Source organism: Malaclemys terrapin, chromosome 5, assembly GCF_027887155.1.
Source record: "Malaclemys terrapin pileata isolate rMalTer1 chromosome 5, rMalTer1.hap1, whole genome shotgun sequence".
Classification (NCBI taxonomy): domain Eukaryota; kingdom Metazoa; phylum Chordata; order Testudines; family Emydidae; genus Malaclemys; species Malaclemys terrapin.
The window spans coordinates 98,212,866-98,226,830 of record NC_071509.1 but is presented as its reverse complement, the minus strand read 5'-3'; the positions used below and the strand labels follow the sequence as shown (position 1 = coordinate 98,226,830).

At 44.8% G+C, this 13,965-nt stretch overlaps 2 protein-coding genes across 3 annotated transcripts in view; one reads left to right on the top strand and one right to left on the bottom strand.

The window, feature by feature from the left end:
- Positions 1–4,595, bottom strand: part of MFSD8 (major facilitator superfamily domain containing 8) — a 28,797-nt gene extending 24,202 nt beyond the window's left edge. Inside the window, exon 1 of the mRNA XM_054030477.1 lies at positions 4,409–4,595. Coding sequence (XP_053886452.1) covers positions 4,409–4,584 — 176 coding nt within the window. The 5' untranslated portion in view covers positions 4,585–4,595. The remainder of the gene's footprint in view (positions 1–4,408) is intronic.
- A 248-nt stretch (positions 4,596–4,843) lies between these two features.
- Positions 4,844–13,965, top strand: part of ABHD18 (abhydrolase domain containing 18) — a 46,128-nt gene continuing 37,006 nt past the window's right edge. Inside the window, exon 1 of one of the 2 annotated variants that reach the window (XM_054028994.1) lies at positions 4,844–4,984. The gene's annotated coding sequence lies outside the window, so the exon portion shown is untranslated. Of the gene's footprint in view, positions 5,171–13,965 lie in introns of both variants that reach the window. The other variant, XM_054028993.1, reaches the window with a different exon arrangement.

Below are 13,965 nucleotides of genomic sequence, written 5' to 3'. Positions count from 1 at the left end.
ACAAGACAGGCCCAACAAAGAAAATAACAGAACCTCACTAGCTGTCACCTTCAGCCCCCAACTAAAACCTCTCCAGCGCATCATCAGAGATCTACAATCTATCCTGAAAGATGATCCTTTACTCTCACAGATCTTGGGAGACAGACCTGTCCTCGCTTACAGACAACCCCCCAACCTAAAGCAAATACTCACCAGCAACCACACATCACTGAACAAAACCACTGACCCAGGAACCTATCCTTGTAACAAAGCCCGATGCCAACTCTGTCCACATATCTATTCAAGTGACATCATCATAGGACCTAATCACATCAGCCATACCATCAGGGGCTCGTTCACTTGCACATCTACCAATGTGATATATGCCATCATGTGCCAGCAATGCCCCTCTGCCATGTACATTGGCCAACCGGACAGTCTCTACGCAAAAGAATTAATGGACACAAATCTGACATCAGGAATCATAATACTCAAAAACCAGTGGGAGAACACTTTAACCTGTCTGGTCATTCAATGACAGACCTGCGAGTGGCTATATTACAACAGAAAAACTTCAAAAACAGACTCCAATGAGAGACTGCTGAGCTGGAATTGATATGCAAACTAGACACAATCAACTCAGGATTGAATAAGGACTGGGAATGGCTGAGCCATTACAAACATTGAATCTATCTCCCCTTGTAAGTATTCTCACACTTATCAAACTGTCTGTACTGGGCTAGCTTGATTATCACTTCAAAAGTTTTTTTTCTCTTACTTAATTGGCCTCTCAGAGTTGGTAAGACAACTCCCACCTGTTTATGCTCTCTGTATGTGTGTATATATATCTCCTCAATATATGTTCCATTCTATATGCATCCGAAGAAGTGGGCTGTAGTCCACGAAAGCTTATGCTCTAATAAATTTGTTAGTCTCTAAGGTGCCACAAGTACTCCTGTTCTTTTTACTTTAATCAGCAGCTGCCACAGGCTCCCGGGGGAAAAGGGCTTACAGGTGCCAAACCCATCTGTGCCTCTCATGTTAATGCAGTTGGGAAACAAGTGGGCTGCCACCCAAACTGCCAGTCGCAGAGTGGTTGGACCACGCGTTCCACCTTTGAGAAACAGGCAGGAAGCCAAGCCTAAATTTTAGGCCCTACTCAGACCCAAGCCCACCCAGCCCAACTCTTTCCCCACCAAACTTGAGTCAGCACCACCATCACCTCCTCCTGCCCATGGGGTCAGTGTGGTGGTGGCTGTGTGTGTCCCGGAGGCTGTGCCCCCTCCTCCTACTGTATCTTGCTTGCTGTATGTGCTGTGGGATGAGAAACGCTGTGACTCCTTGGCACACTCACTCTGCTGCATACACTGCACAGTGAGGTGGCAGTAGCAGTCAAAGCAGTGCATGCAACTGTGGCTGTGGAGATCCCATAGGCAGGAGGAGACACGCCAAACTGACCCTGAATGGGTCTGGTTGTTGCAGTTGACCTTACCTGGACCCCACACTTGTAGTCGGGTCCCATCAAATTTAGGTTGGTTTGCAGGGCTCTATTGAGGAGGGCAGACCTAAAAGACTGAAAGGGGTCTAGAGTGCAGCTTGCCCTATAACCATGCCAACAGCTGACCGATTTTTAAAGATGTGCACAGTATTCTTTGGCATTTTCACTGAGACCAAACCATTTTACAGCAGCCACTAGGTGAGTGCAATTTTCACTCATCACCAACGTGGTGAGCTGGAGGCAAAAGAGGAAGGAAAAAAAGGTGATGGGGGCATTCTCCAGTCTCTGCTCATGCAAGTAACCAAAATGAGGCACCACCATACAGATGTTGAAAATACAGCTGGGCAGGCTCTGGGAGGTTTACCAGTGGGCTCTACTTTGGTGGTGCTTGAATAGGCCTTTGGTCTCTGAAAGCTCCTTGACCTTGGCTCCTCCCTGATTGGATCAAATAACCCAGTTGTGGTATATCCCCCAAATGCTACCCCTACTGGGATATCGGTCGCAGCAAATTGGATCTGTGTGGCTGGCTCATTTCTTCCAGGGAAGGCAAAGTGTAAATCGCTGTCTGTGCACTGCACTTTATATCACAGTCAGTACCGGGTTTACAATGGCTCTGATGGCGCCAGGCCCACACTTGGAAGGGGCCCACAAAGGGTTAATCCACAGCCCAGCAATGTGAAGAGTCAGCAACTTCCCAGCACCAGCTGAAACACTCAGCAGCCTGGGGAGCGCAGTGAGCAGGTGCAAAAGGGATTGGTGATGCAGGGTGTGCTGGGAGTTGTAGTTTGCACACCGCTGTGTTCGGCTGGGGCCCTGGGACCTGCGCTGCCAGCTGCACTACTAGTCCCAGTATGCCCTGCACCATGCTACCAGCCACCCCAGCTGAAATGGTCGGAGTGGACCAAAAACAAACCCCAAGCAAGGAAATGGTCTGGTGCAGTGAGAGGGTTCCTGGCGCTAATCCCGCTGTGCTCCCCTCCCCCTTGGAGCTCCTAGCTCCCCCCACCCCTGAGTCTCCCCTACTCTCCTGGGGCAGTGGGCAGCTGGGGGCAGCCTCCTAGCGAATGTGATGCCCGGGGGCTCCTGGACACTGTCTCGACCCTGCACTTCAGAGTGGGGGTTGGTGGTCTGTGGTCCCTGGGAGCGGGGGGGCACGGTGACAGTGGGGCTTGTCAGTGCTGGCTGCTGCACCCCCTGCCAGTGGGAATGCCCAGAAACTGACCCCCTGCACTCTGGGGGGGGAGGATGGGGCGTGGCACAGCCCAGTTTTGGGGGAAAGGGGCAGTTGTGGGGCAAGTCAGGGTGCGATGGGGGAGCTGGCTGTGACTCCGTGTGGGGATGCAGGAGAAGCAGGGCGTTAAGGTAGAGGTTGGTGTGACAGGGAGCAGATGGAGGGAGGGGAGAGTCTGGGTTGAAGGTGGGGTTTGGCTCAGTGTGTGTGGGGGTAGTAGAAGAGAGTGAGGTGACAGCTCTGGGGTGAAAGTGTGTGGGGGTGTGTGGGCAGTAGCAGGGAGATTGAGGAGAGCCTTTGTTGCGAGTTAGTTGTGTGGGATGGGGACAGTAGGAGGAACGGTGGGGAGAGCCCAGGTGTGAAGATTGGGGTAGGAGTTTGAGGCTGGATTGTGGTAGCCTTTGTGGTAAAGTGTGTGTTTTCTCTCAGTGGCCCTTTCTCCCTGCAAAAGATGGGCACCAGCAATTTTCCTCCCCACACTCTACCCCAAAGTTTTGTAAACATTATTGTACCAAAGTCGAAAATGCAGTTTTCAAAAAATGTATTTACGAAACATAACTTTGGGTGGAGGAGGAAGTGGTGGGGAGATGCAGGTGTGACACCATTGACTGCTACATCCAGGCTTAATATGGTTCGTATTTCTGCTAATTAAGCACTTGTGTTCAGAGCCCCAAGCAGGAGCTGAGTGTTTAAAGAAAAAAGACAAAACTAACAAACAACCCCCTCCCACACAAACCAAATTAAATGGTATTCTGGGTACATTGATGTTATCCCAGTTTGTTCTCTATGGGCTGAGTGGAGGTCTCAGTGTGGCTTCAAATATCTTATTTTGTTATTGAATAAATGTTTTCATCCCCATCCCGGCAATAACACATTTATTAACACATTAAATTAACACATTTAATGGTGGTGTCACATCCGGCCCACACTTGGAAGGGGCCCATCACAACCACATAGTGATGGGAGCCTACAAATATGTTTGGCCCTGATCACAGTATATGGGCGGTACCTAGCACACGTCTTTCCCACCCTCACAGCAAAAGGCTGAAGCTTAAATAAGCACTTGCCTCCGGAAGTGATTAATAGATATCTTCTAAGGACTTATCTGTACACATGAATGGTACTGCTTCAGGTATGCTGAGTTACCACTAATACAGAGACTGTGATACAAAATGTTGCGCACAGACAGCGATTTACATTTCACCTTCTCTGGGAGAAATGAGCCAGCGGCACAGATCCAATTTGCTACGAGGGATATCCCAGTAGGGGTGGCATTTGGGGGATATATCACAACTGGGTTATTCAACGCAGTCAAGAAGGAGCCTAGCAGAGCCCATAGGCTTATTCAAGCCCTACCCAGTGGAGCCCGCTAAGCGAGTTATCCTGGCTGCCGACTCAGGGAATCTCTGCCTCTCATGCGCCCCGCCCTGCGCCTCTGCCCCAGGGCAGCTGCTGGAGCCTGGCTTTCCGCTGCCACTAAGCGACCCGGGATTGCTGGGCACAACCGGGCTGAACCAGAGTCCCGGGCGAGGGGCTCCACAGCGCCATGCCCAGCCTCTCGCTGGGGCGCCGGCGGCAGTGCCCGGTGCGGGCTCGCATCACGTGCTGGTGGGTCGGGGTCCACACTTTACAGCGGGCTGCCAGCGGCCGCAGGGTCAGACGGGCCCGGGGGCCTGTAAAGACAGGTGTGGGCGGCCTACCTGCTCTCGTCACCCCCTTCTGAGCTGAGCAGAGGCTCCTGCCCTTCGGCAGCAAGGGCGGCATCGGCAGTGACCACGGCCATGTCTGGTACCCAACAGAAACTCCTACCGCGGCCGTCGGCACCAGGCAGCCACGGGGAAGGGGAAGGGGGTGGAGCCGGAGCCTCCCCGCCCATGACGCCAGCTGTTGTTGTTCTTCCCGCCGCTGCCGGCGGTGTCGCTCCGGACCTGGCTAGCCAGAGCCGCCCTCCCGCGCGCCTGACTGTCGCGCATGCGCGCGCGCTCCCTTTCCGTTAATGCTGGCGGTCGGGCTGGCGTCACGTGGGACGGTAGGCTGCTAGAGAAAGGCGGGGCGCCAGTCACGTGTGAGTTTTGATGGTAGCCGCTAGTTTTCTCTCCGGTCCGCTTCATCAACTGAGCGGCGGAAGGGGCTGGCCGTGTGGCAGTACCGCCCCAGTAGCGACCTTCAGCCCTTCCCCGCCTCACACCCCTGAGAGCGGTTGTCCCTTCCCCCATGTGCGGCAGCTCTAGCTGGAGGTGGCAGCGGCAGCAGCGGGGAGCCCCCTGCCCGGCTCAGTGAGTGACCCCGGGAAAGTGTTGGGCGGTGGGAGTCTCTGGCCGGTCTCAGGGCCGGGGGCTCTCCGGCCGCAGGCGGGGACTTGCTGCCCGGCGCGCCTCCATGCGGGGCCTGGGTCGGGACGGCGTCGCGATCGTTTGGTGCTGGGGACGCGATTCGAAGGAGAAGGGCCGTTTCCGCCTGCGGTCAGTAACTCGTCGCCTCCAGCCTAAGGGCGCGGGAAGCCGGGCTCGCCCCGCCATCCTCTCCCTGCGGGTGCCCGGCCCGCCGCCCTTCCTGCTCCTTGGCAGGAGAGCGCTTACCCTGCCCTGGCCAGCTGGTGCCCAGTGTCTGCGCTTCCTTCCGGGTCTCCGTATCAGCAGATGCCCAATGGTGCTGAAACAATTTTATAGTGGGGCTCTGAAGGAGGAAACCGTGTATTTGGTTGTTATTACTACTTCAGGCTAGGGGGTTCAGGAGCACCCCGAGTTCCAGCAGCTGGCTATGGCCATGCCCCCACCCTGACGCAGTCGGGACTGCTGTTTTAAGACATGTCCGTGTGTGTCTGTTTATCGATCTTGTCACTGCTCGCTAACCTGCCCCGCTCCAGAAAACCTCTGTAAAACTAATCCAGTCTTCTCACCGCTTTGGTTTCATTTCTCCAAACCTGGAGTGGAAGGTAACAGGGCAGTTGATGTTCTCCCCTTGCTCTGTGTAACCCATACCCTAAAACAGTTATTCAGAAAAATATTGTGGCTTCTACTTGTCATCCACTTGTAGATTACAACTTGTATTGTATCTGGTACAACTACTTGGTTGGTGTTTTCTCTTTATAATTTACTATGTTAAATTTATGCTTCACTTTTGAAAGTGTCTGCTTTTTCTCCAGTTGCTCTGTTTGTTTAGTTTTGTACTTTGAACAAGTAAATGTTAGACTGAACTAGTGATCAACAGATATAAATCAAGACCAACAAGTAAAACAAGAATCCATACATAATATCATCAGGACTACATGATGATGCTGATGAATTATGTAGTACTTTTTGTTGAGGATCTTGATGTGACAGGTTACATCACAGAAACCCCCTGGGGAACTGCCAACTGATGTGCCAAGACTACTTTTGCCCCTGCTTTCCCTGCCAGCTTGGGAATCCAGCACCCTGTCTTGCTGAGCTAGACGCGCCAATCTGCTCCAACACAGACCCAAGGTCTGAACCACGTGCCCCAAAGCTGCAGACTTAACTGAAAGCAACTTACAGAAGTGTTCCTGTCTTTAACACTCAGATGGCCAACTCCCAATGGGGTCCAAACCCCAAATAAATCAATTTTACCCTGTATAAAGCTTATACAGGGTAAATTCATAACTTGTTTGCCCCCTATAGCACTGATAAGCACAGCTGTTTGCCCCCCTCAGGTATTAATATATACTCTGGGTTAATTATTAAGTAAAAAGTGATTTTATTAAATACAGAAAGTAGGATTTAAGTGGTTCCAAGTAATAACAGACAGAACAAAGTGAATTACCAAGTAAAATAAAATAAAACATGCAAATCTAAGTCTAATACAGTAATAAAACTGAATACAGATTAAAATCTCACCCTCACAGATGTTTCAATAAGTTTCTTTCACAGATTGGACACCTTCCTACTCGGGACACAATCCTTTCCCATGGTACAGCCCTTGGTCCAGCTCAGGTGGTAGCTAGGGGATTTCTCATGATGGCTGCCTCCTTTTCTCTGTTTCACCCACTTATATATTTTGCATAAGGCGGGAATCCTTTGTCACTCTGAGTCCCGTCCCCCCCCCCCACCTTCTCAATGGAAAAGCACCAGGTTAAGGATGGATTCCAGTTCAGGTGACATGATCACATGTCACTGTAAGACTTCATTACCCACTTGCCAGCACACATGTATACAGGAAGACTCACAAGTAAAACAGAACTATCTACAGACAATTGTCCTGGTTAATGGGAGCCATGAAGATTCCAAACCACCATTAATGGCCCACACTTTGCATAATTACAATAAGCCCTCAAAGTTATATTTTATATTTCTAGTTTCAGATACAAGAGTGATACATTTATACAAATACGATGACCACACGCAGTAGATTATAAGCTTTGTAATGATACCTTACAAGAGACCTTTTGCATGAAGCATATTTTAGTTGCATTATATTCACACTCATCAGCATACTTTCATAAAATCTTAGAGTGCAATGTCACACTTGGTTTCTCCACAAATATTTCAGTTATGCTGAAAATATAGTTCTCAAATTAACAAAAAATAATCCTGGTGGTCTCGCTGTGATCTTTATGCTCCCAGGTCTTGTACTGGAAAAGATAAATGTATCAAGTCACTTCGATATGAAGGAATATTTTTATCATGATCTTGAATGATGGGTATTCTGTGCTAGTGCATTGAAAATAGGTATAATTTCTCAGCCGGATCAGTTTAGTTTGTTGGCAAGAGTTGTCTGACTCTCTGGCACAGAAAATATATTGCCATTATTAATAAGCCTTTATAGTTTACGGTGGAGTTGATCATGTAATTAGGGCTGTGTATAAGTGTATATGGAGAGAGTACACATGTACACTAGCAGAGATGTATAGATAGTATTCAATATATGAATTCAAAGCGATAAAGCCCTTGCTCCATACGAAGGACTCTAACAGTTTTATTAGGGTAAGTTTTAAGTTTCACTGCCTCTTTCCCCTGTCTTTGTTTATGGAATATTACATTTCAGTCATAGTTTTTAAAAATTCTCATAGTTTTGTAGCAGTGCCATTTTTTTTAAACCCTGGCCTACATTTCACCATCCCTCGAACGGTTTACAACTTTTGATTGAATGAAATTCAGAATATTAGGACACTTAGTCACTGTAAATAGTATTAGAATTTTGTGTTCCTCTCCCCTAAATATCACCAATCTTATGGCATAGTGTAAATGGTAGTTTTAAAAATAAAAATGGCAATAACTAACCACAGTAGACCATTGGTCATTTCTCCCCTCTTATTCAATTTTATAGTTAGTATCCTGGCACTAAATTGATAGATTTTAAGGCCAGAAGGGGGCCACTATGATCATAAAGTGTACTTCTATACAGCCCACTTCTTATGGTGATGTGTAGCGTACATACACGGCTGGTCCCCCTAGCATAGGTATAAATAGTAGTGTAGACAGTGAGACATTGCTTAGGCCAGTGGCTCTCAACCTTTCCAGACTACTGTACCTCTTTCAGGAGTCTGATTTGTCTTGGGTACCCCCAAGTTTCACCTTACTTAAACTACTTGCTTACAAAATCAGACATAAAAATACAGAAGTGTCACAGCACCCTATTATTGAAAAATTGCTTACTTTCTCATTTTTACCATACAACTATAAAATAAATCAATTGGAATATAAATATTGTACTTCATTTCAGTGTATAGTATATAGAGCAGTATAATCAAGTCATTGTCTGTATGGGCTCGGACTTTTACTTCAGCCCCAAGCCCCAGCAAGTCTATTGCCAGCCCAGGCGATCCCATTAAAACGGGGTCGCGAACCACTTTGTCATCCTGACCCACAGTTTACCCACAGCAGAGTAGTGTTGTGCTGCTGGAGACTTCCCTTGCCATGGAGAAAGGCTGGCAGCGGGGTGAGGTTCTTTTAGGGGGGAGGAAGCAGGGGAAGGCTCTAGCAGCTCCCTGCTTTCTTCTCCCTGCTATAACCTTTCACTGACATATGTAGCTGCACACTGCAATGTGGGTGTAGCTTGCTTTTCACTGCAGCATATAGCTACCCTATGTGCCACCGATGCTGGTGTGCAGTGTAGCTGTAGCCAAAGTCTGATTTGTAACGCAGGCCGAAACACCTCACCCAGTAATTTCTGCACAAGCCCACAACTTCTGTTTGACCTATAGTGCATATTTTTAGAAAAATATCTACTCCTGAGTTAGACTTCACATGATGGAGAATCCACTACATCCCTAGGCATGTTGTTCCAAACGCTACTTGCCTATTAAAATTTGCAACTAATTTCTAGTATGAGTTTGGCTAACTTTGGCTTCCAGCCATTGATTATATGAGCCCTATATGATCATAAATCTCTTCCCCATGTAGGTATTTATAGACTATGATCAAATCATCTCTTAACCTTCTCTTTGTTAAAATAAATAGGTTCTTGAGATAAATAGAGCTTCTTAAGTATTTCAGTGCAAGTCATGCTTTCCAGGCTCTGAATCATTCTTGTAGCCTTTTCTGAAACCTTTCCAGGGGAGCGGGGCTCTTACTCCATTTTCAGTCCTCTTTATTTCAAATGGTCCTGAGCTGCTGGGCAGTCCTAATGTGAATCAGTGCAGTTGATTGAATATATTGAATTGTCTCATCCTGTGTCCTAGCATCCCTTTTAACATGCTCCAGTTGTCTAGTAATGTGTTTTGGGGTTGATTGTAATATCAGCTTATTATCTTAAAATCACTTATACTCATGATCTAATTTCTGTTATCCTGGCCAACCTCAGATCTGTTCAAAGTACATCTCATTTACTGATTGCTAGTAGCTAAACTGAACCAAAAGCCCTTCTGATGAATGAGCTGCTAATTGGTGATATGTAACTAGCGGGACATGACTCCATTTTGGAAACTTTTTTTTTTTAAACTCGATTGAAATCCATATTGCTAGGTGGCCCATTAACAGAAATGGAGTAATAGCTTGTGTAGCTATCAGACTTTTTTTAATAATTTGTCTGGGAGATGAGCAGAATAGACAGGCAGTAATGCTTAGAGTAGTTCAGAAATCAGGTGAATAAAATGAATAAACAGGGTAACAAAACACATTAGCAAGGGAGGAAAGATAATTGAGATCAGTAAAATATTAACTAGTGAGTCATTAAAGATCAGCACTGAACGGCAGCCAAGAACAGTAGCTAGAACCAAAGCAACAATTTTCAAGGTTTCTCGGTAAGTAAGGAAGCAAAATTTGTTTTGCAAGGGATGTTTGTTTTTGGGGTGATTCTAACCTTGGCAGTGGTGTCTTTTCCTTTCATTTTATATGGAGAGCAATATTGCCATAGTTGCAGCAGAGTTATAGTTTTCCTTTCTGAACTATAGGTTCTGAAAGCAATTGTACTGGTATACCAAAGTGTTTCTGATCTTGGCATGTTGCAAGATATCTATCTTTAAAATCCTGTTGTTCTGATGGTCCTCACATACACGTTTCAGTACCAACGTGACTGATGTCATGTCTCAGATTATTTTATATGACTTAAGCTTTTCATTAATCTAATTTTAAAAGACTAGAAGGTACTGAAGTGAAGACAGTGGGCTAAACTAAGCAAGCTGGGGATAAGAATAACGTGACTTTAAAGTTCGCTGCTTGAGACTGGCAGGGCTAGGAATTAAGGCTTCATACTACTAGAAAGCAAAATTTCCTGGCTTTTCAGTGGTTATAAAGCACTTATTTCTGTCCCTTAAGTTTTATATGTCAGAATTTAATACTGTTACTGGTTCTTTGGAGAAGCAGTATTTTGGGGGAGTCAGGGAGGGGTTATGTTACACAGATTCAGTTTGAGTATAGGTTTCAGAGGGGTAGCAATGTTAGTCTGTATCAGCAAAAACAACAAGGAGTCCTTGTGGCACCTTGGAGACTAACACATTTATTTGGGCATAAGCTTTCGTGGGCTATAACCCACTTCATCAAATGCATGGAGTGAAGAATACAGTAAGCAGGTATAAATATACACCACATGAAAAGATGGGAGTTGCCTTACCAATTGGGGGGTCAGTGCTAACGAAACCAATTCAGTTAGGGTGGATGTGGCCCATTTCGAACAGTTGACAAGAATGTGTGAGTATCAACAGAGGGAAAATTCTTTTTTTGTAGTGACCCAGCCACTCCCAGTCTTTATTCATGCCTAATTTGATGCTGTCAAGTTTGCAAATTAACTCCGGTTCTGTAGTTTCTCCTTGAAGTCTGATTTTGAAGTTTGAAGTTTCTGCTTACAAAAATACAAAAATGTTTATTCTAATTATTTTTATTTTGTTTAGAAATGACTGAGATCCTTCAATAGTTAGCTTTATAGATATGCAAAGTACTACATTATTAGTGTGTGAACACTAATCATTTTTTTTATATATATTTAAAAGAGCTTGCAATTGGAGTGTGGTATAGGCTCAAGTTAACAGCATTTCAGATACAAAACTAGATGAATTAAAGAACTACAACTGCATAAATCAAGGGTTGTAAGCAAGGTTCCTTAGATCATGCAGTGGATAGAGATTTGGAAATATGCTGATTATCCCACTTATCAATACATATTTCATACAACAAATGGTGTTTTGTTATACATTTAATTTTTTAATTGATATTAAATCATCTGTTTTCTTAAGTGTAGAAAAATCCTGAAACTTTAATTGGAAGATCATATGCTTTGTGACACACACAACCAATAGCTTAACTTTTTTGCCTGGTGTATCAAGTGCACAGAAGTGGCTCCCCATTATTTTAGTAAGTGTAGCTTTTTAACTAAAAGTTTGTCAGTAAACTACCATTTACTGATCAAACTTCAACATAAGTAAGAAGTATCCTTCACTGAAAGGAATGCTGTCAAGGATTTTGATAGTATGATTTTCCAGTCATACCCCTTAATCAAGGGTGGTAAAGTGCTAATGTATGTGCAGTTATACCTTAAATAAGTCCTTTTACCATTATAACTTTTGTTTGGGGAACTGGTATAAGCTATACCGGCGAAAGAAATGTTGCTGGTATAAGCTGTCTCTCCATTGGGAGGATTTGCTGGTATAGCTCTATCAGCGAACCCTTTCTAGTGTAGCTAAAGCCTCAGTTACTGTCTCAGAGCTGCTAACTCTCAATTCATTGCAGCACTTCTCTGAAGAATGCTAATTTTGCAATATTGTTTTCTTGGCTATCTCAGAGACCTGTAGGAGGAATCACTCTGATTCTGTGAGGTACAATGACTTCAGGTTTGCAAGAACAAACAAGTTTTAATAGTTAAATGGGAAATTAAGAATAAAATTAATTTCAACCTGTATTCTTCCAAAACTCAATAAGGACAAGGCTATCCTGTAGCAGTGTTCCTGTACCCCACATTTCTAGCAAGCATCCATATCGTTAGCATCAGTCTCTTGCATTTTTGTAGGAAGTGGATGTACTCTGAATTAAAGCTTTCGTTTTATATGTTGTTGAAGGAAATGGACTTTCCTTTCTGAGTTATAGCACTGATCACACAATTAAAGTCAAGCAAATTTAATGATAGATATTGGGACCATATAATTGCCTGCTGAATAGCATCCTCTCACTTCAGTACATCAGTAATAGGTCTGTGTCTTGACTTCAAAGAGAATTGCAATTTAAAGCGCATTACGAATTTTCTAGAATTTGTATGCACTGAGAAATGTAGGGAGAATTGGTAACAAAACTCTGCTAATCATGGGATTCGTTTTTTAAGTAATAGGATGTGCATAAAGAAGAACAGGAGTACTTGTGGCACCTTAGAGACTAACAGATTTATTAGAGCATAAGCTTTCGTGGACTACAGCCCACTTCTTCGGATGCATAGTGCAAGGTTGACAAAGAAGTATGTCTGTTCTATAAAAGAGCTTTCCATGAAAAACTGGATTAATGATAATGGGGTCTTCCCAGACCTGAAAAGCATTTTCTCCACTCAGATTAGTTCATGTAAAGTGACCCATTTTCAGCATGATAAATAGATGTTATTCCACAGAGCATATACATTTCTCTTACATCTGCAAGAAAATCAAATTCCCCAAATTTTTTCAAGCTCTCTCAATCTACCAGGATTCCATTCCTAAAACTTGGCAGCGTTATTGTTCTCTGGGTAACTTGTGTGATCTGGGAATTTCTAACATCACTGAGTAACCTGCTTTTTGTCCCCCAAAGTTTACCCATTTGTAGAACAAAATAACCTAATTACAATTAAGATGCATTTCTTCCAAATTATTGTCATGATACACCTCTACCTCAATATAACACTGTCCTCGGGAGCCAAAAAATCTTACCGTGTTAGATAGGTGAAACTGCATTATATCAAACTTGCTTTGATCTGCCAGAGTTTGCAGCCCCGCCCCGGAGCACTGCTTTACCGCGTTATATCCGAATTCATGTTATATCGGGTCGCGTTATACCGGGGTAGATATAATGTGTACTAATGTGTACTGGTATAAAAACATAACTTGTTTGTGGATAAGATAAGTACTTATCACTCTGGTAACTTTGGATAATTAGTTTTCCTTTGACTATGGAGATCAAAACCGAACCTGTAAGGAAATGTAATGGTCAGAAATTTAACACTATTTGAAATTATGATTAAAATGTTTTTCACATCTATTCAAAAATTGAGACTAGAACAGAGGGAAGAGGTTGAAATGTAGCTGATGGAACATGAATCTGAATTTCTTCTAGCATCTAAAATTGAAGATCCATATCTATGCTTCAAATCCAATTTTACAAAATAGGCTGCATCATAGTTTGTTGCATCAAAATGATAGTTTTACTTCTGCAGTTTTTCTCTGGAAGATGAGAGTGGAATCCAGGGACTGAATGGGGGTAGAAAGGTTTTCTTCTAAGTTGTGTAGGGTTACCATATGTCCGTATTTTCCTGGACATGTCCAGCTTTTTGATTCTTAAATCACCGTCCGGAAGGAATTTTTAAATATTTAAAAACATCCGGGATTTTGCCATTATTATTTTTCCCCAAAGAAGAGTTGATCATTCGAGAGAGAGAGTGAATGTTGATCATTCGAGAGCGTGCTCGCTTTTCCCCCCTAGTTCCCAATGCTTTCGCTGCAAAACAGCTGTTTCGTGCAGCTGGGAGGGAGGGTGGAGGAGGGGGAATGCGGTGCGCTCATGGGTAGGAGGTGGGGCTGGGGTGGGAATTTGGGGAAGGGGCCAATGGGGCAGGGAGGGGGCGGAGTTGGGGTGGGGATTTTGAGGAAGGGGTTGGAATGGAGGCGGGGAAGGGGTGGAGTTGAGGCGTGGCC